Genomic DNA, 21,534 nt, shown 5'->3' with positions numbered 1-21,534 from the left:
TGTCACACTAATGGGAAGTACTGCAGATAAAAGTGTGTGTGCCACTTGGAGTTGGTTTGAATATATGACTGGCTTGTTTATGGATACTAACAAGGAGAAACAAGGAGCACTCATAACTTGGAAATGTGCAGAAGTGTACTGTAAGTACCACTGAACTAGATGTTTAAACTCAGAGTTCAAATAACACATTGGCTGCATGCCGGGAGCGCGTCACGTTTGTGTTTTTGCAAGGGATTTTCCCCGGATTTTCTTTCCTTTACTTTTTTTGGGGGGGGGGGGGGAGGGGGGAGGCATTTCCATGATTCCGCCATTTCATTCACGCTTATAATTACTGTTTACGATCCCCCTTTATATACACACACACATGTATGCCTGCCAAAAAAACTTGAAAACGCAGCAGGTACGATTGCCATACATCACACTCGCAGATGAAAATCCGGCACGATGCCCCGGTGTTGCAATACACTACCGACACTACTCTGACAAGATTCAAGCAGTGGAGGGAGTGTTGTTAAGTTAATACGTGGCTATTTGCACTTCTTTTTAGTCTTCTTTTTTTTTTTTTTTTTTCGCGTTTACGGACTGGCATGCAATGTGTTCAAAACTCGCGGTAAATTTCGTACCAGGCGACGCTGGCGACGTCGGACGGCTCAAAGCGGAGGGTGGCGGGCGGTCGTGGCGGTAGAGCGGTAGAGTCATTCGTAGTGAGTGACGTCACATTAGACATTAGTTTACAAATTCATCCGCTGCCGATTGCTGGCACTGCTGGCGGACGTGCACGCACTACATATGGCTGCCAGTCGTTGGTTGGTAATGTAAAGTACAGAGTACTGCGTTAGCGTGTGTTTTCTTGCGGTATACAGAACACATTCAAGACACTTGGATTTCGAAACAGATTCTGTCTGTCAGCAGCGCTAATTTTTTGCGCATAGTTGGCACGGGTGTTCTCATGGGATCCCTTTCATTTCTAGCACCTGCAATTTCATCATTGCGTTTTCGCGAGTGTTCTGCATAGTTGTCGCCAGCCGTAGACGTCTGGATTATACACACCGCTCGTAAGTATTAAGCTGGTCGTGATATCATTAATGTGATAGGATGGTGGGTCAGCATGCACCCTTAAGACTTATAGCATGTCAAATATGTGAACGATATTCTTGCAAATTGTTTCTCAAAATCGGAAATCATCATTGCAGCTCTGTTGGTTCTCTAAACCACATGTCAGATTGATGCCAAGACTTGACTCGCCAGTTATTTTAGTCCTGCTGAAGAAGGTAAGACTGCTTCACCTCACCGTGTCGTCGTGTTGTCTTTGAATGTTTTCTTTGGCATTTCGCCATCTAATGTGAGTCATGTTTGACTGAATGAGAGCACATGAACCTGAGCATTGAGCCTGACATCCACCGTGTATTTGACGAGCACCTTATTTTGTTCATACCCGATTTATAGCTCCCCTGCTTGAGGTGTTAGGATGTAAATGTCACCCCAACATCTGATTTCTGGTCAGCTGTTAAACTTCCTGGTAAAGATGGATGGGCTTCTTCAACGCCAGTTGGCCAGATGGCACCGGAGGGATGCTCAAGAGCTGCCCATGTCAGACCTTCGAAAAATGCTTCAAGAAGGGATTGCTGTAGATGGCGACGTCATTCGGTAGGTGGTTCATTCAGACAAGTAGACGATAGCACGGGGACAAACGTGAAATCAGTCTCGAAAAGTCTCGCTATGACCTGCCTCTTCTTTCCACATTTCTTCTCATCTCTCTTTTTTTTTTTTTTTCTTAGCTGTTCTTCCTGTCATACATGTGTTGTGATGATCCTTTCATATGTTTGTCTCAACATTTTGAATTTTCACATCAGTGTGATCTGAGTGCTGCACTGCATGGCATGAGATATGCTTTAGGTGTGTACGCTTGTAATAGTACTCAAGATATGGCATATCAGTTGGTAGAAGGCTATTTGATGAGAAAAAATGGAAAATATCACTCCCAATGTCATACACTTGCAATTTGCAATGCCATAACCAGTGGCGTAGCCAGACCTCCAAGGTAGGGGGGGCTCGATACGAAAACTCCCCCCCCCCCCCCCCCCCCCCCCGCTGATCCTGTGTCGACAACATACACATACTTGTGCACACTGCAAACTGAGGATTAAAAAAAGGAACGAAAATAGTTGATTTAGACGTTCACAGTACGATTACATGTATAGGCTGTCATGACCAATGAGGTGGTGTCACGAGATTGGAAGTATTTTGAAAAGCTCATACTTTGAAAACCATTCAAGAGTGCTTCTTAGATAGACGCCATGAACTGCAAGAACTTTCGCGATCGTTGCACTAGTCCCCCCCCCCCCCCACACACACACATATTATGTTCTCGGATTTGCACGATTTGTGTGGGTCGGTCCGTGGCAGGTAGGGGGGGCTCGAGCCCCCCCTAGCCCCCCCGTGGCTACGCCACTGGCCATAACCACTCGTCTCTTTCTCATTCGAAGTAATGTGTGGGAAGCGGAATAAGTATAGGGACATACAGACTTTGGGAAAACAATACTGAACTAACACCGTACCAGCAAATTTACTTTTTTTGCTAAACTAAAGCAATCTGTTTCTTTTAGCCGAATAAGAACTAGGAATCCTTCCTGTCACCGCCTCGTCATCTTGGAGATAAGCCGATTTGATTCGAGAATTTAGTTCAAAAGTTTTCACTTCTTCACCGGTCACCACTCCATTATCCATTTTAAGCTTGTGGACCACATACACGATATAGAAACATGGAAAGTTTAATCCCCAACCACAGTAATGACCAGTGATGGCCAGTAGTTAACTACATGTAGTTAAACTACCTGATTGTAGTTAAAAAGTAGTTGTCAACTACTTGCCGAAATGTAGTGTGCAACTACTAGTTAAACTACTATCTCGCGTAGTTAACTACAGTAGTTAGGTTACTGCAGGCGCCAACTACTTCCGATTTTGCCGCAAGCTTTACGGCACGATTGTGCTTCCCTTCATTGATGATTGATTACCTTGATACCTTGATTGTTTGATGAGAACAGAGGTGCAGAGCAATTGTGCCGTGCATGTGTACTAAATCTTCACTTTTATCACTGCTTGTGGTTCATATTTAGGTGTCCAAGAACAGTATAGAATGGGATTGGTGTCGATGGACAACCTTAAGTAGTTAGAGATGTAGTTAAATACACTGCAGTAGTTAAAGTAGTAGTTTTAACTACCTCCCCTGAGAAGTAGTTGAACTACTAGTTAAACTAGTTAAACTAGTCTCGGGGTTTTACATTAAACTACTCCATCACGAAGTAGTTATAGTTAAACTACTGTAGAAGTAGTTACTGGCCATCACTGGTAATGACTTGCTCACTACATTCTGTCGTGCAGAATTTGAGACACTTGTGGGTCATGTCTCGCATGCCTTGGCATTCTTTTGAATATTGTAGGTGGTTGTCACATTGCTATAACCGTACCCATGTTTATGTGTTATCGGACAGGTATACGGGTGCTCTGGAAGCTGGTCGTCCTGGCTTGTACGTAGTCTCCGAAGCTATGAGTCCTGAAAGGTGTGCCTTTGACGTTGAGCTCCTGTCCCTTGGAGCCTCTGGGGATCTTGTGGTTGGTCTGGTCCTCGGTTCATCCTCTCCGCGCAGTCCAACAATCTTTGCCACGGCCTGCTATGTCTCAAAAGGAAGGCAAGTGCCACGTTCTCTATATATAAGTATAGTTACAGATTTTGTACGTAATGAATAGGGCTTGACTTTGTAGGGCTATACCCGATTATGCCAGATATTTACTTCCTGATTCAAATCGGAGGAAAAAAAAACAGGGTTTAACGCGGTATTTCCCCGAAAACAACTGGACCAGGGGATCAGAAGTCATCGTAACTAACACAAAACTTTGGAACTGTATTGTAAGTGCATGAATGTGCTCTGGTGTGTCGCGTATTATGCCGAGTAAGCCAAAGATTTAAGCCCGATCCAATTCAACCAGAATAGGGTTGAATCATGTTTAGTTCAGCCGAATCACACCCTAATTATTGAAGCAAAATATAATTCGATATTTACCCCCTGATTTGGCTAGGAAATATGACACGAAAAAGTCAGGCCCTAATAATGAAACTGCTCATCAGTGATGGCCACTAACTACTTCTACAGTAGCTTAACTATAACTACGAACTACTTTGCAATGGAGTAGTTTAACTAGTACTTCAACTACTTTTCAGTGGAATAGTGGAATAAAACTACTTCTTTAACTACTGCAATTTTATCTGTATTTTACTGTATACATTTTTTGTATATTTTTATACATTTTTTATATATATATTTTTACTGTATATATTTACTGTATTGTATCTACATCTATAACTACTTAACGTTGTCCATAAAAGCCAATCCCTTGTAGTGTTCTTGGACACCTAAATATGAATCACCATCAGCCAATCAGGATCGTATTTTCAACGGCGGCAGCCAATCACGAATGTGCTTTCACGGGTCGTGGCCACGAAGTAAAACCACCGTCGTCTGCTAGCGGTGATTGAACGTCCCCGCGTACTAAATGGGAAAAACTTGAAAATAAAGCACAAAAGGGCCCCAGTGTTTTTCAAAACTGATTTTCTGGAAAGCGTGTTGCACTTTTTGTTTGGATATTCAGCTCTGCAGGTTTCAGGTGAGCTGCAATCATTTGCGGGTTTTTGAATTCGCAGAACGGCGAATTGCAGTGGCAGACGAATTCTGACTGTATATGTCCACATAGCGAAGGAGGGAGAGGAGGCAATAAGCAGGCCTTCTGTACCTAGGTGGTGTTGGCAGAGCCCTGTGTCTTTCGAGTACACAACCCCATGGGGAAAGGACGACTAATTCGTTTGGTTGCTGCAGTCACACTGAAAGATTAGCTGACATCACCTTTGTGACATTCCCTCACGATACTTGTGTACAAAACAAAATAAAAAAAAGACACTAACACGAATCTGTGCATGGTAGCAAATTAACCCTGCCTTCAGAAACGCCTCGATCAAACAACTCGTTTAAGGTGAAATAATTGTATGCTTCTAGTGACTCGTACGCTTGCGCAGTATCCGCAGTGAACTGGCAAGGCGAAAATATTAGATAAACTACATTGTCATTGTGATTGGCAATATGTTTTGCGGCTGGGCTGTCCAGTTGTTGATGCACAGCGCAAAGCGATTGTCACGTTGTATACCATTCATAAACAACTTTGTCTTGTAGCGCCACCTGTCTGATTCTTTCACAGCTCTAAGTTATTCCGCTATTGTGGACGGAGACAGTCGAGAGCGGTGTAGCAACGCAACACGGCCGATGTTGCACCTGCGGAAAGCATTCGCGTGCTGCATTCAGTGTGTTTTGCCCACACGCAGATGACGCTTCTTGTTTGTAAACAGTAAAATGGTCTATAGTTGAGCCTCTATGCAACAAACGCCAATATATAATGCATTTCTCGCTGATGACTTTAAAGTGACAGGCAGGAACCAAATCAAAGCTCTTGCGACCCGTTGTCAGACAACGATTGCCTAATATGAGCGTATTTCTAGGCTATGTCTCGGGGATCCCCGTGGAGGCATCGACCCCGGGGGTGGTGTCGGAAATCAATGTGCTGTGGGGGACCAGGTGGGCGTGCGGGTGCTCTTCCGCGAGGCAACCAGGGTTGACAATCATCGCACAATCTTGCCAGTCTTCTTCACGCATAACGGGAAACCTGTGAGTCTTCTTTCCGCTTCTCAAAAGTAATGCGCACAAATTTCCAGCATGTGTAGAATCTTTGTGTGATAGTAATTGTTGAGCAGCGTTGTGTGGTCTCGTTCCACGTGTCACTTGTGGTGGTCAGTTCTAGGCTGATTTAAAGGGGAAGTTGAGCGGAAAAAAATGTATCCTTGCTGAATGGAAGATGCCATTACCTTGACAGAAGGGAATGGGATTCACGTACAACTCAGGTCCCCCAAGGTCGCCATTTTCCCGTGTATTTGTTCCTATCCCGATGCGTGCAATGCCGGAGGCTGCCCTTAGATACCCCATTGTTACCAGACGTTGGTTTGCGTTTGATTGTAGTGCGCTAAAGATCCAGTTGAAGCACAATCCAAGTCAGGCCAAGTCACCGAAGGGGAAATGGACGACTGTGCCTGGTACAACAGGTACGCTATGTGATGCACGCGTCCGTGCACTAGATCCTTCCGATCGCTCAACACGTTTAAAAACAGGACCAAAAAGTGAAACACGACACAGAAAGTTGTTATACGCATTTTATTTGAACATATAAAAACTAGATTCATTCGCAGAAACAACAAAAACATTTTTCCGCTAAACTTAGCGCGCTGAAGTGATCCGGAACGGCAACAGTGGGGTATCTAGTGGCGGCCTTCTTCGTTGCACACTTTTCCGAGGTGAGTTTGGGGGACCTGGTACAACTGTTGTGTGTGTGTGTTTGTACACACATTTGTACAAATTGTACGTTTGAATTCAATTGAATTGTTTGTACAACCATTGACCAGGAGCTCAGGATCTGTGTGGTTCTCCCGTCCTCGTGTTTTGCTCCTAGTTCCAAACCTTAAACATTGAATGGTGTTTCTATAGAAGTGGTTTTCATGCCTGCTTGCCAACTCATGTACCGTACCTCTGAGGCATGCTCCTCTATGTCGCAGGTGGGACGGCGTTCTGTATTGGTGGGGGGAGGTGGTCTCCTCCCGGCAGTTGGACTGGGCTCCCCGGGCCAGGCGGTGCGCCTAGCGGGACTGCCACACGCCACCTCTTCGGAGGACGTTTTAATGTGCGTCGATAGCCACGAGGACGAATGGCTCAGGCTGCGCGACATCCGCCTCAATGGGCCTGTAAGTCACGCTCCCATTCAGCTTGTCGCGTAGTGTACTAGGGTACGCTCCCTCGGGCGTACCTCGGACAATCCAGACTTTGGACGAACTTGGTCAGTGTTGCCGTTTTGGGGAGTTTGCCCCTAAATTTAGCAAATTTGCGATGTACTCGGTGGCTTTTTGTAGCATACCGGGATTAGCAACTTTCCATCGAAAGACTTCCACAGGCAACAGTGGTTCTATAAGGCTATGGCATTTAAAGGCATTTGGCACGACGCCCGAAGATGCAGCCGATTTCCGTTCAAATCCAAACAATAGAAAAAAAAAAGACTGAAGCAAAAATCGGTGTGCATGTAGATTGCTTGTAGTTAGGGCCTGACTTTTTCGGGGTTTATTTTTGGCCAAATTCAGGGGGTAAATATCGGGTGATATATTTCATTTTAAAATTCGGGTTAAATCCCATTATGGCATATTCTGTCGTCAGGAATTCGGGTGTATTTGGGTGACTTTTTTTTTTTTTGTTTAATAAAAATTTGTCTTAACATGGAACTAATGTTTAGCAATGTTATAAAACTTTATTTTAATGCGCGCTTACTAGTGTGCCACGCGACCCGGATGTTTTCGGGTAGATTCGGGTTAAACCCGAATTTTACAGATTTCGTTCAGGGGGTAAATATCGGGCGGATACGGGTTTAACCCTAAAAAGTCAGGCCCTACTTGTAGTACTGCAAGCTTGCACGATGCCTAAACTGGGCTACAATCCCCGACCGTCCTGTGCAACATCATTGCACACGCTCTACGTGCAGATTCTGGAATACACCGGGAAAGGCGTAAACATGGACGACGTCGGGCAGGCTCAGGCGAAGCATCCTCTCGATACTACGTCTCACTATTTTGAAATTGAGATTCTCGATCCTGGGGAGAACTGTTACATCGCCATTGGTGTGGCAACAAGGGTGAGTGGGACTCTGTGGTTTCATGAGAGGTTGTCATTTTCAATGTGGAAATGTGTGAAACTTGTATAATTGCAGAATTATCCCCAGCATCGCCATCCAGGCTGGAACGAAGGCTCGGTTGCATACCATGCGGGTAGGTCTCCGCATTGGGACAGTTCATATATAGAGCCTGAAGTTTTCGGGAAATATTTTTTTCTAGATTCGAGGGGTAAAAATCGGGTAAATGAACATGTGCTCTAAATTCATGTGAATTTGGGTGAAAAAACTTACAGTATTCTAAATTCGGGGAGAAATCGGGCTCAGTTGCTCAAACTAACTGTACTGGTTTGGTACAGACGGTGATGTAACTGCATTTGCTGCCAAACAAGTTAGTATGCATTCCTACAGATGTCTTAGTGAGGGCAATTTGCATGGTAAAAATCGGGTTTCACCCTAAAGAGGCAACCTCCAATTCGGGGAAAAATCGGGTTAAACCCTAAAACTTCAGGCTGTATTCATATACAGTCACCGACCGATTTTTCGGACATGCTCAATTATTCGGACGCGTTCGCGGAACAGCCACTGGCCCCATAGAGTTAATGTATTAACCAGTGATGGCCACTAACTATTTCTACAGTAGTTTAACTATAACTACTAACTACTTCGCGATGGAGTAGTTTAACTAGTAGATCAACTGCTTTCCAGGGGAGGTAGTTAAAACTACTTCTTTAACTACTGCAGTCTATTTTAATTACATCTATAACTACTTAACGTTGTCCATCATCACCAATCCCATTCTATAGTGTTCTTGGACACCTAAATATGAATCACAAGCAGCGATAAAAGCGAAGGTTTAGTACACATGCACGGCACAATTGCTCTGCACCTCCATTCTCATCAAACAAGTAGCTCAAGGTAAAGGTCGGAAGCACAATCATGCCGTAAAGCTTGCGGCAAAATCGGAAGTAGCTGGCGCCTGCAGTAACCTAACTACTATACTACTGTAGTCAGCTACTCGAAATAGTAGTTTGACTAGTAGTTGCCACTACACTTCTGCAAGTAGTTGATAACTACTTTTTAACTACAATCAGGTAGTAGTTTAACTACATGTAGTTAGCTACTGGCCATCACTGGTATTAACAACGTCCAAAATTTCGGATGCCGTACTGCTCCATCGCTCGATATTTCAGACGCGGTTCGCCCAGCCCGCGAGCGTCCCGAGCAGTGGTCAGCTCACCACGTGCGCATGACGCAGTGCGAAGGTTAAGGAAACAAAATACATATAAAAATTGAGGGAAGAAAATAGGCAGTGACTGTTCTTCTTCTAAAGCACGCCGGCGTTAGGTGAAGCCAACTTGCGGAATGGCGACTCCTAATGTTGGCAGAGGTTGTCCTGATATGTTCCCTCCACGTGTTTGGGATATCGATGACTTGCCATATCCCAGCGCATCCGTCAAACTGGGAACTAATGAAGGTGACTGCGGCGCTTTTGCCCGTATTGCCAGTGAAACCCGCATATAACGATATTGACGGTAATCGCGAATTCCATCGTTATACGGGGTACATCGTTAGACGAGGGTTGACCTAAATAGCGCGTCCCCGAAAAGTCGCGCGCCACCCCGCGTGTAGTAAAAGAAAAATAAAATGGATGCTAAAAAAAACACGAAGCTGTGTGACACCGCACTGGTTTGTGAGAACAGCGATCAGAACGCGTGGAGGGAGCCAGGGAACATATCAGGACAACTTCTGGCAAGATTACACGTCACCATTCCGCAAGTCGGCTTCACCTAACGCCTGCGTGCTTTAGGAGAAGCTCGCTTTAGAACACTGTCGCGCGACGCGCGGGTGGAAAGAACGTGCTGGGCCTTTTGAGTCAGCGCGCGAATTTGAGCAGTATTGGCCAAATACCAAGACACAAACGCGTTACCACCGGCCTCTTTCACAGACAGTATTGGAAAATTCGATATTTTCTTGCCACAATTTTTATTTTGGTTTAATTCTTTTAATACGAATTTTGGGTGTTACGAATCTTTTCCGCTACCCCGTGAGATTCGTATCATCGACGCCGCGAGGTTACGCGCATACTCGATACTCGGAACCGCGGTCTCCATCGCTGTACGCGGGTCGTTTCCCCATAGAAACAATGTATATTTTGACGGTAAAATCATGAACCATCATTTTACGAGGGATATCGTTATCCGCGGGTTTTACTGTACAATATCGCTCCAGGAAGTAGCAGTAGTGAATTTCTGGTAATTTAAACATCCGGTAATTGAAACAAATTCAAACTCGAATCTGTGGTCCCTTGCAATTTGAATTAGCAAGTGTCTGCTGTATTTGTATACGCTATCTCTTGCATCTCTTGGATCTTTGTTTTTGCAGATGATGGTAAAATTTTTGAAGGCAGTGGTGTGGGCTCTCCCTTTGGTCCCAGATGCGAGAAAGGTAAGGTACAGCTTCTTTGGAACTCAACTGAGTCACGTGGGCAAACTTGCACGTGTTAGGTGACGTGATGGGATGTGGAATCCTGTTTCCACGTGACTACGTGGAGGAGCCCAGAAGAGACAGCTGCGGCAGCAGCCCACGCTCTTCTTTGTGCAACGATTTGGACGACGATGACAGCGATTCTGACAACTGGTGGCATGCAGACAATGACGAAGACGACGAGGATGAAGAATCGGGTGTCCTGGTGCAGGTAGGTTCTTCTGCGCTGAGGATTTAATTGGTCATGTTGAGGTACAGTCGCCGTCCGATTTTTCAGCCTCTGCGGGAATCGCGGAAAAGTCCGAATAATCGAGCAGTCTGAAAAAACGAACATCGCTTCAAAGTCAATTTTGCTAAGCACTAGTAGGCTGGAAAAATCTGTCAGTTCTTTCCTAACGGACTTCCAGCTCTGCCTGATAACATCAGCTTCTATTTCCCTAAGCCGCTTTCATCACCCGCTGTACACTGACTGAGGCACAGCCATCAACACCATTCTGCGAGTCGACTTCACCTAATGCCTGCATGTTTTAGGTGAAGCTCGCTTTACAGCACCGTCGCGAGACTCGCGGGCGGACAGGAGTGCTAGGCCTTTTGAATCGTGCCGTCGGCCAAAAACGAAGATGCAAAAGAGTTACGACAGACCTCTTCTACTGAGAGGAATGGAAAACGAAGAATCGTTGTCTATGCTGTGGTGGTTCCACGAACGAGTCCGAACAATCGAGATGTCCAAAACATCGGGGTCCGAAAAATCGGTAGGCGACTGTGCTCACGATGTGCGTAAAACTTTGTACCGACAGGATTTACCTGCACGTAGCCTCATGAAAGGTTGAAAAATCACTCTGCCTTCAGCAAGTGCACAGATTGACAGAGCAAAGTTTTGACTGGGAATTGTAGTTCACCATATAGATGAATGAGCTAACATGTAAGTAGATGCCTGCGATGAACCTGAATGAATGAATGAAGTTGAAGTGCAGGTCTAATATAAGAGCTGCATGGTGTTCACATAAGCGTGTGTTGTGCATGGTCTTTGAGATGGCAACTTTTAATCCACTACCGGTACAGTGATACAGTCTAGAACCTCTATGTAGTGACGTAAATTTACAGTCTCACGTTGTGAAGCCCCAGCCTTGGAACTGATCTAGTGAAGGTACTTATGTAGCGAAGTTTTGTAGCAGTCTGACCTACTTCACTATAAAGAGGTTCTTCCGTATTTCTGCGTCAGTGGACAACAAGCACAAAGAAATGTTCCCCATGCACCCTGACATGCGAACATATGAGTGGAAATGGCTAGCGTTATGGGTGAAGCATGTTTAGAGCATTTTGCCGGGGGCCCCTGGTGGTGTCTGTTAGTGCCACTTTCTCCAGAGCACACCCATTGCTATCAGTGGCACACTGGAGCCGTGTAAGACATTGCGTTTGTGAACGGTGCCTGTTGATGTCGCACATTGAACACGAGTGGTGTGTTTACTTTAAGGGGTCATTTTGGAAAGGCAGGCTCACAGAGGTACTGCGATCACAGAGAGCTGCTGCTGATTGTGTATCCATTCGTTATGCTTTTACGTGATAGTCATGATGAAAACGTAGACTATTGACTAGAGATGGGACAAATCCAGAATTACCTGAATCCAACTCCAAGGAAGGTTCTGCGAATCATACGGATTATACGAATCTTTAGAATCCTTTCCTTAAAAAAAAAGTTTCAAAAAGCCAGGGGAAAAACAGTTCTACTGAAAAGTGTTTTGAACCAGAGTTTGATAATAAGTAATAGTAATAGTAAGTAATAGTTCACTTTCAGGCGGAAACATACCCATATAGTACTTCTTGGCTATATGTAATTTATTTAACGTGTCGTTCATCGACCACAGGAAATACATAAACTCTCGAGTCTGAATGTAAAACAAAGAAGCAATCAAAAACAAAACCATGTTGTTTTTAAACTTCCAATAAGAGATCCTGCTTCAACTATTTCAGTCCTGAGCAATGCAAACAAACAAGCAAACAAGACATCATCTGCCGGCCAAAATGGCTTTCGGTGTACTCAGAGGCGCCAGTTTTAAAAATAAACAAACAAACATGTTAGTGGATTCGAAAGATTTGATTCGCGGTTTTGGGCACCGGGAATCGGATTCCCACATCCCTGCCTAAGATTCGCGGATTGACCCATCCCTACTTTTGAGACAAACACCATTCGCACCCAATGAGAGTTCGGGGGCTCCACAAGAACAGCCTTTTCAGAATGCACATCTTTCAAGAAGAGAATTCCTTGGGTGATTTTTAGGGGCGTGTGAATATTCGAGTTCTCGAATTCGAATCGAATATCAAACGCTCGAACTATTTGATTCGCGAATCGAATATCCAATACTCGATTTTTCGAATATTCGACTATTCCACGAATATGAACGACACAACCCGAAAGTGGGCTTCACCTGATGCTTCCGTGAAATTTCCCTTGCGGCAGGACCAACACAGGCGGGACAGTGTTTAGTTTAAGATAACGTTATCCAAAGTTAGTTTTGTAGACATCACCTGTGGAAGGGGCGGCGCCTCTCCCACATGCAGTTTAGCGGTGCCGACGAGGGACTTTGATTTGATGTCTGTGAGGTTGCCTTTAAAAAGTTAGGACTCTCGAATAATGACTACAGCCCACGAACAAGAAGGGTTTCCTAAAGATGTCCTTTACGTCTAAAATTTCAGTAGTGCAACTTCCTAGGGCGAGTGGAAAGAAACTACAGGGTATTCATGGCAAAGCTGAGGCAGGATGCCAATTCGTTTGTTTCACAAATGGCCTGTGGTTGTCTGAAACAATTACAGCCCCATTCGTATAACATGCTACTGCCTGACATAAAATTTTGAAATGAAGGTAACCACTCCAGTACTCCAGTAAGTGTGGGCTCACCTGAAAAGCAGGAAGCAGTCTCATGTAAAATTAAAGAGTAGGGGCTTTTAGCGAAAGAATTGCACGTCTCTCTTGTGACAGTTAATGCCAGAAAAATTACACTAAATCCATGGGCTAAATCCATGGGAAACTTTTAGTGCGAAAGTCACATATTGTAAATTTTGCACGAATATTCGATATTCGATTCGGTATTCGGAATTTTTTCCTCCATTCGATTCGATACTCGATTCGACTTGAAATATTCGGATTCGCACACCCCTAGTGATTTTATGTGAGCCATAATCGTGCACATGATGCTCACTAGTAGCACTGATGACCCTGTACCACCTCTCGTTCCGCAGGTCTTCTTCACACGTAATGGTACCACCATTGGGAAGCGCGAAGTGCCTTTGCCCCGTGGAGGGCTGTACCCCACTGTGGGAATGCTCAGCTGTCGCGAGAAGGTGCGTGTTGACCTGCACCCTCTCACCGGGTAAATATCCGGAGTGATGATCAAGCTCGCTTATTGTGCAAAGGGACACGATTGCTATCGTCGACAACGCTGGTGATATGTTCTTGACGAGAACTTCGTTGCTGAAAGATGTTGCTAGTTGCTGCTGCTGCTGCTGCCATGTTTTATGCTGAAGAGGTCGGAAGAAAATATTTTTATTGTGCATCGGACAGCGAGGCTTTGTTTGCGTAGAACGCACAAGTGGATCTTCGTCGTGCTCTTCGATTAGTCCAACGTGTGACCTTGGAAATCGTCGTAGACTCTTTACTCCATACCCCGCAGGTGTTCCGGAGCATACCTGCTGTTCCTGGAACAACTGGGTTTCTTTATAACAGAGTAGGGTGCCAAAAAAAAAAGAAAGAAAAGCCCACTGGGTCGTGAGGGCCCGTTTGATGCACTATATTTTCCACACTAGGCTACATTTTTTCGCTAGTAACGAAAATTACAACTGCATTTGAAATTGTAGGACGAAACTGTGCATAATGTTCGGCATACTTTACTTCTTCCCCTTGCGTAGTTCTTCTAGAGCGTCGTATACCCTCCGTACTGCAGCGAGATTTTGTTTTTTGCGTGCTGCAGTTATACGAGGGCAAACAGCGTGTCTGAGTAGCCCCAGATGCTTGAATCAAGAATATTGTCGTCCAGAAACATCAGATTCATTGTTGTTTGGGGTGCAGGAAGAAAGAGGACGGTAAAACAATGTCGGACATTGCACGTATAGTAGAGAACTGTTGACGTACGAAGTGTGATAACACGGATGGCATGAAATTATCGATATTGATTGATTGAAATTATTGATTATCGAGGCCTCAAGTCATTCATAAGTGTCTCGTCACTCCGGTGTGTTAAATAGTTGAGATATGCTACCAATGCACTGTCTTTTTATTTATTTTTTTGAAGGTGGGTTAGGTTTAGCACAAAAATTGCAAGTCACTGACAAAATTTCTAAAATCCATGCTCTAGAAACATCCGTGTGAAGCAATTTGTAGAACACATTTTTAAATTTGAACTCTTAGTTTCATTCATTCAATAGTTAACGCATTGGGAGAAGGAGCACTCTCGATTTTGTTCCTCATTCCTATGCATACTTTAGGTTTAGTACTTGGCTAGTATTGTATATGATATTTTCGACTGACAAATGAGGGTTCGCGTACAGTTAAGCTACATTATTTGTCACAGAGCTTATAGATTTTCAAAATTGGCACTTGAACACATTTAGAGCTCAGGAATGCTACGCGCACCATCATGTTTGAAAAGAACGAGCCTTACTTTTTTTGCAATTCATGCAAATTCTGAAGTGTCCGCAGCAGCATTCAATATCTTACGTATTGGGTGTAGGGAAGTATTGAGCAACACCTAGGGAAGCAAATGTCACCATTTGTTTCCCCAGGCGTTCCATTTCCCCCCGTCCATGATGGAACTTCTAAACCATGCTGATCCTTCTTGTATTGCGTTTGTTACACTTTTTGACAGCGGCCCTGCCCAGAAGCGTATTGTATTGTGCTAACAACAAACGCATAATGATTTTGATCATTCTGAACTCCAAAGCTCCCATAATACTTCTACAGTCATTGCTTGTGTTTAATACATTACTCTGGTCATCCATGTTTGAAGTGAAAACTCATACAGCTTAACATAAAAAATGTAAGCGTAACTCTAACTCCCAGTATCGTTTAAATTTTTGCTGAATCACACTCCTGATGCAAACCGACCAGAACACTTCAGGAAGTGATTTAGAACCGCATAGGCAACCATGTTAAAACAGATAGTGTGAACTAACAATACCACATGAGGGCAGCACAAGCACTTCAAATCTTTTTATGGAGGAGCACAAGGAACACAAAGGATGCAACATGGTTCAGGAAAACGTCAATTTGTGCAGTGCATGTTCAAGCGCTTATTCTAGCACACATGCTTTTTGTGAAATACCTTAATTTCATGGGATGAGACCAAGTTCTGTGCAAGTACTGACACTATGCCCTATTTTGAGCATAAACAGGATAGATTCCTAACATAACGTTTTCGTTGCAAAGAGACACCAACACCTTGTGCTTTCCAACTTGAGTGAATTTGTGACCTATAAAAGCTTCATGTGTAACAGCCAGACGTACATCAAGGGCGTGAAGTGTTTTCTAGTCACTGCGTGAGACTAAATGGGTAGATATTGTACAGAGCATTTAAAGTTTGTTGGCAAATAAATTTGTTAATTTTTGAAATATGCCTTTTTGATACATCTTTATCTCGCACGCATGCACATCGACGTTCAGTCTGTGAGCAAAGCAACTGTTATCATTCGTTCTCTGTGGATATAATGTCGAACATGCTTTTTGTCTGTGCCCCCCCCACACACACACCATGTTTTTGCATGTGTGTTTTCATGTTACTTGGTTGTGTTTATTCCTTTCACGACAACCATTTAAAGCGGAGACGTCCAGTCTTCATGTCAGTCAGTCATTTAAAGTCGAGACTAAGAATACGTGGACTTCAGCAATAGTATTTCCTTCATTCTGTGTGCTAAAGAAATTGAAACCACCAGCATCTTTCACCAAACTTGGTCGTTTATTTGAAACACCTCCCCTCGATAGGGCTACACTCTGGGAAGCTTATGTACAAAAATTTACAAAGCTGCATTGGGGTATCTCTTTTTTTTCACGCAGGTGTTGTGGAATGTTTACTATGTACATCGGCTAATTCCTTCCCTTTTTTTTGACGCGACTTACGTTGACCCTGACACGATTAAATACACCACTGAAACTAATGACTAGTTCCCTTCTAAATTTTTGGTAGTATCACCTATTGTTTCTGTGCTGTTCACAAACTGAGCACTGATTAGGATAGAGTCAAGTGATTGCTACCGCTGCGGCTCGATATGGTACTAGCAAACAAATCATAAGTAAAAAAAAAAAAAAAACGACCATGTACCCCAATTTTGATGCTGCGAGACCGTCACTGTTGGTCCTAAAAGAATTGAATACTCTTTAGCGGTCCAGATGTCGGATGCGCCACTGCGGACCAAATATACATATCTCAAAGTGAGAATGATTGTAAGCACCAATTGAGCTCTGATCCAGAGATCACAGAGGAGTGGACAGCAAATTTTTGTGTGTCTACTGTAACAAGATGATGACAAGGGTCTAGAAACATTGTAAAAGGCAGCAAAAGGGGTTTTGTTTACAAAACAAAGCTGCATGGCATTTGTGATGTGTATGTGTTAAAACAGCCTGTACAAAATTATATTTAACACCTGTATACATATAATGCATATATATATATAATAATATAAACTCGATCTGGCTTGCAAAAACAAGAAAAAAAAAGCATCTATCGATGCTGCGGGGGCTATTTGGCACCTTCTAAGGGCTGGTCTGGCTGCTGGATTGGTTTGCGGAGGTTCTTCTCACTCTTCCTCCACAAGATAATTTCCTGAAAAGCAACGCATTCATCAAAGAGTGAAGCATGGCTCCCTACAATGCAAGGCTCATGCAGCTTGAATTCAAAACACAAACCCGAGAAGAAAAATCGGAAATAAAATTCCAGTATCACATGCCACAGGTAATGGTTAGAGCCTGAAGCCTTAGGGTTTTACCCGAGTCTTCCCCGAATTTGCACCCCGAATTGAGGGTTGCCTCTTTAGGGTGAAACCCCGATTTTTACCAGGCAAATTGCCCTCTCTGGGATGTCTGTAGGAATGCACCAACTTAACTTGTTTGGCAGGAAAATGTAGTTACATCACCGTTTGTACCAAATCGCTACAGTTAGTTTGAATAACTGAGCCCGATTTCTCCCCGATTTTAGCGCAATGGAAGTCTTTTCACCCGAATTCGCATGAATTTAGTGCACATGTTTATTTACCCAATTTTTAACCCCCCGAATTTAGAAAAAAATATTTCCCGAAAACTTCAGGCTCTAGTCATGGTGATACAATTTTAGTTCGGACCACAATGACCAGCACTGCCAAAGTATGTACACGGGTAGTAAAGAAAACACAAACACACGCAAGACAAACCAGCAATCATTTCAGACCTTTTGAAACGGTTGCTGGTTTGAGTCTTCTGTGTGTTTGCATTTTCGGTGTGGCCCAGATTCGGACTACGATTTGAGCAATGTTTTTCAGTCATCCCATTTCAAGCTCGAGGAATCTAACCTGTTTGTCACAAAAGTGTGGGAGACGCTCAACATGGTTTTGATTTCCTGACAGGAAAAATACCAAATACGAGAAGCAAATGCCAAGCTCTTAACTTTTGCCTTTGTTTTTTGCCGTTGCGTCTTTCACTATTGCGATCACATTCACAAAACCATAGGCTGCTTCGAAGGATGGTGGTAGTAGTAGCACGCTTCAACGGGTGCCATTAGTACCTGCTGCTTGAAATATCTTCTCTCCTCTTCATCAACAAGCACGAGGTTTAGGTAATACCGCACCGAAAACTTCTTGTTGATGTCCTTCATGGTGGGTGCAAGGTCGTAGCCCGCTAGGAACAGGCGGATTGGAATTGATTCACCTGCGGAGGAAATTTCAGTGAAAATAAAAAGTCTATTATCGGACTCAATGATGTGGCACATGATCGAAAACAGAGGGAACACACTGGGTGATGTTTCACGAAATGCTGGTTAAAAGAAGACGCATAAAAGGTAGACTTGTACATATACAATTTTTGTTTTTGTGTATTTGGAATTTTTATTGATTTTTTATTTGATTTGATTTTTTTTTCTTTCGAGAATACAAAATGCTGGTTAAAAGAAGACACATAAAAGGTAGGCTTGTACGAATACAATTTGTCTTATTTGAAGTTTTTATTAATTTTTTAAATTATAGATAGTATAAAACACTGCTTGGAAGCGGGATCAAATAAAGTCTTAATGGCTTTTCTTCATGGACGATGTGTTGCGAGGACAAGGACGTGACCTACCTCGCACGGGTGCCCCATCCATGATCTCGTACTTGGCGATAGTCTCATTTTCGTTGAATATGTTGGGCCCAGAGCCTGTCGTTTCTCGCTTTATGATGGCAATCTCCATGTGCTTGATCTTGATGCGTACCAGAAGGAAGTAGATCTTACCCACTATGACGTCTCTCAGGTGATATCTACCAGATGGAAAACACGCTCAGTTAAAGGAACTATATCAAACAATTTTATTCCCCCCTCTTTTATTATTATTATTTTTTGACAGAAAAGATGTTCCAGAACACAGACGAATTTTTACGTTCGGCAAGCCAACGCTATTCTCACTTGATCCTGCCACCCCTGTACACTGTTTCGCCACCGCGCACCAGAATGGAAACGCAAATTATTTGTCGACGCTCCTTTCTGCGAGCCGTATGCAATCCCAACGTAACGAGGCACCGGGAACACGCATAGGGTTGCCACCAGGCCGGTTATTTGGGCGCTCTGCCGATTGCCGGTAGGAAGGTGATACCGGCAGCCTTTTGCCGGTATTTGTGGCTCAAGACCTTTCATAAGGGCTTTTACGAGATTTTCCCTTCAACATTCCACTACAGCTTGAATAAATCTGGAACACAGACCCAGCTCCGCAGTCACCAGTCGTTTTCTTAGTTAGTCATTCTTATTATTATTATCATTGTTATTTCTAGCATCAGTGATACAGCCACACACAGGAACCTGTTTCCTCGTATTATCTCTCTCTCTATGCGTGTGTGCTCGTCCACCCCTCACCCACTTTCCCTTTTCCACGAGCCTTTCCTCCTTTCCCTCTATTCTGCCTCCTCTCCCTCAGCCGGTATTTTTCACTACGAAAGGAGGCAACCCTAAACACGCATCTAGTAGTTAAAGAAACGAGAGGAGGAACGCGAGGGAGGAGAAATGCGGAGGAGAGGTCTTCGACAGGATTTCGACAGCATGTGTAAAAAAAAAATTGTGCACCTTGGTAGAGAAAAATTTCTGCTATACAAGCTTCTTGACCAAAAGATCAGTTTTTCAGCAAATGTTCTCCCCTTAGTTCCCCTTAATGGGGGAGCCCTAATGTCACGACACTCTCCAGTTTTTTGTTTTTTTTTCCTTCACGTAACCCTCCCGAAACCACATGCCACTCACTTGGATTTGTTGTATTCAAATTCGATGTGGAGGCAGTCCTCGATGCCTACCTCCATCTTGATTGAAGAGTTGATTTCAGGATAACATGACAAGGTGTGCACTACGAGGTCCATCTCCTTCACGACGTCAGTCAGGCGGCGCACAATTGTCACTCTCAGAAAATACCTGGTAAAATTGAAACACAAGTTACATAACTGCTCCAGTAATGTGTTTCAAAGGGTAGGTCTCCTACTAGATGTGCAGAAAAAATGATTGTAATGACACCAACGTGTATATACTGTATTTGAGTACACACAGTGAATTCAGGGTGATCTGAGAAAAACGGACGGTAGCAGATCACCCCGCATGTTACCCTAATAATAATAATGTAGTTATGGGAAACATAGCAGGTTGTTGGGAAACAACGGACAAATAGATCCACTTACCTTAACCGCACATTAGAACCAGTGTAGGACTCATAGGGCTTTTCTACGTTTATAAACTCAAAGCTGTAGCTGGTGCTCTGTAAGAGTTCGCCAGGACGAGCCAGTTCTTTCACCAGGGAAGCAAACTCGTGATGATTTCCACGGTCGTAATACAACTCTACAAAACCAAGAAATGAGCTGCACGTTACAACATAACCACTTCAGGACAACTTACTCACCAATCTGACCAACAAATTCTATTTTGATGCCTTGATGTTCCAGTTTTGAGCCTGGTTTTCTGAGTGAGATATTGACCTGTCAAGGCCATCAATGTCAATGTTACATTTCAATGTGCAGCATGTATCCCAAGTATTCCACACACACATCTCGACTCACTTTTCCTAAGACCGATTCACCATCGTAGTACAAGAAGTGCTTCTCTTTTTTCCCATCTTCCGTTTTTATTTCTGCTTGTTTTCTGTTTTCGGTCCCACTTAGTACTATGTCGATTTCTGCGCTCTGACCTAAACCGAAGAAAGCCTGGAGAAAAAGAGGAAAAAGTAATGACTAAATAACAGTTAAAATGACGTAAAAATCGTGCGATTTGTCACACCACTCAACTGGCACTGCAAGGCATATTAGCATGCAACATGAAGCTACCATTCGCACCCGAGCATCAGCTTAGCTTTATCTTTCCTGATTTCCCAGATTGAATTATGATATATGTAGCAGTAAACATTTAAGTGAATTAAAGTCGCCAATACGTCGATGGCTTTATAACAGTCATCCAGAAGATCAGTATCAGTACGTTAATTTGTGTACACAGAGTAGCAACATCAGTACGTGTAGTCTTCAAACTTGGCTTGTGCCTGCCATTTCGCACAGCGTTAGACGGATGTTATTTATCCTATGAAAATTTACAGAAAGGAGGTAGCAATCAACAAAGTTACTAATCTGACATCTAACGCAGGGCTGTGACACAGCTAGCTACACGGTGGGCGTAATCACCGGTTCATGGAACACGCATTCGCGCTTTTAATGGTGTTTCACTTGAAAGGAGGAGAAACATACGTGCAGGCGTGAAATCCGAAGGGCTCAGCGCATTCTACACATTACTGATTCGACAAAATACAGGAGTTGTATACAAACCATTTCGAGTCGCAGTCAGCTCACAGACACCACACTCGCTCAAGATGGCAGACCATAGTCTTGAGGCTTAGCCTTATCGTTAATAAATGAGTAAGCGGGTAATTCGCAGTTTATTCCGTCGTATCCCCTGCTAGATACATTATCTTGACGTTGGGTGCGTTTGTATGCGATAGTGAATGTTCTTTGGAGATCGTGTTTCGTCTGCGTTCTACGAAATTCTCGGAGTCAAACAAACAATTCAAAATTGAATAAGCAACTGCGCTGTACTCAAATAATTTGTGCCCATTCTTTGTTGCAATAAGTATTTCACAA

The 21,534-nt window shown here is 43.6% G+C and overlaps 2 protein-coding genes across 3 annotated transcripts; one reads left to right on the top strand and one right to left on the bottom strand.

The window, feature by feature from the left end:
* Window positions 1-738: 738 nt before the first annotated feature.
* Window positions 739-15,835, top strand: LOC135391038 (SPRY domain-containing protein 3-like). Of its 2 annotated transcripts, none has more exons than XM_064621113.1 (11): window positions 739-1,055; window positions 1,194-1,271; window positions 1,505-1,647; window positions 3,492-3,689; window positions 5,546-5,711; window positions 6,650-6,835; window positions 7,621-7,770; window positions 7,846-7,903; window positions 10,132-10,194; window positions 10,254-10,444; window positions 13,471-15,835. In XM_064621113.1, the coding sequence occupies exons 2-11, from the start codon at window positions 1,227-1,229 to the stop codon at window positions 13,603-13,605; spliced, it is 1,335 nt and encodes a 444-aa protein (XP_064477183.1). In that variant the 5' UTR covers window positions 739-1,055; window positions 1,194-1,226; the 3' UTR covers window positions 13,606-15,835. The 2 variants fall into 2 exon arrangements, with proteins under 2 accessions (XP_064477183.1, XP_064477184.1); XM_064621114.1 differs by having other exon boundaries at window positions 1,447-1,647.
* A 324-nt stretch (window positions 15,836-16,159) lies between these two features.
* On the bottom strand, window positions 16,160-21,382 carry LOC135391039 (vacuolar protein sorting-associated protein 26B-like). The gene is made up of 8 exons (XM_064621115.1): window positions 21,223-21,382; window positions 20,470-20,613; window positions 20,313-20,388; window positions 20,095-20,251; window positions 19,670-19,834; window positions 18,527-18,702; window positions 17,976-18,118; window positions 16,160-17,042 (listed from the first exon to the last, which is right to left on the bottom strand). The coding sequence occupies exons 1-8, from the start codon at window positions 21,223-21,225 to the stop codon at window positions 16,959-16,961; spliced, it is 948 nt and encodes a 315-aa protein (XP_064477185.1). The 5' UTR covers window positions 21,226-21,382; the 3' UTR covers window positions 16,160-16,958.
* Window positions 21,383-21,534: the final 152 nt, after the last annotated feature.

Source organism: Ornithodoros turicata, chromosome 4, assembly GCF_037126465.1.
Source record: "Ornithodoros turicata isolate Travis chromosome 4, ASM3712646v1, whole genome shotgun sequence".
Taxonomy (NCBI): domain Eukaryota; kingdom Metazoa; phylum Arthropoda; class Arachnida; order Ixodida; family Argasidae; genus Ornithodoros; species Ornithodoros turicata.
This window is presented reverse-complemented; position numbering and strand designations above follow the sequence as displayed.

Bases quoted from the DNA above. Each gene is read 5' to 3' on its own strand.
- LOC135391038 (XM_064621113.1), top strand. From the start codon at position 1,227: ATGCCAAGACTTGACTCGCCAGTTATTTTAGTCCTGCTGAAGAAG. The intron at 3,690-5,545 runs GCAAGTGCCACG...GCGTATTTCTAG, and splicing joins TGCTATGTCTCAAAAGGAAG to GCTATGTCTCGGGGATCCCC. The intron at 6,836-7,620 runs GTAAGTCACGCT...CTCTACGTGCAG, and splicing joins ACATCCGCCTCAATGGGCCT to ATTCTGGAATACACCGGGAA.
- LOC135391039 (XM_064621115.1), bottom strand. The intron at 18,119-18,526 runs GTAGGTCACGTC...TTTCCTCCGCAG, and splicing joins GGATGGGGCACCCGTGCGAG to GTGAATCAATTCCAATCCGC. The intron at 17,043-17,975 runs GTACTAATGGCA...GTTGCTTTTCAG, and splicing joins GAAGATATTTCAAGCAGCAG to GAAATTATCTTGTGGAGGAA.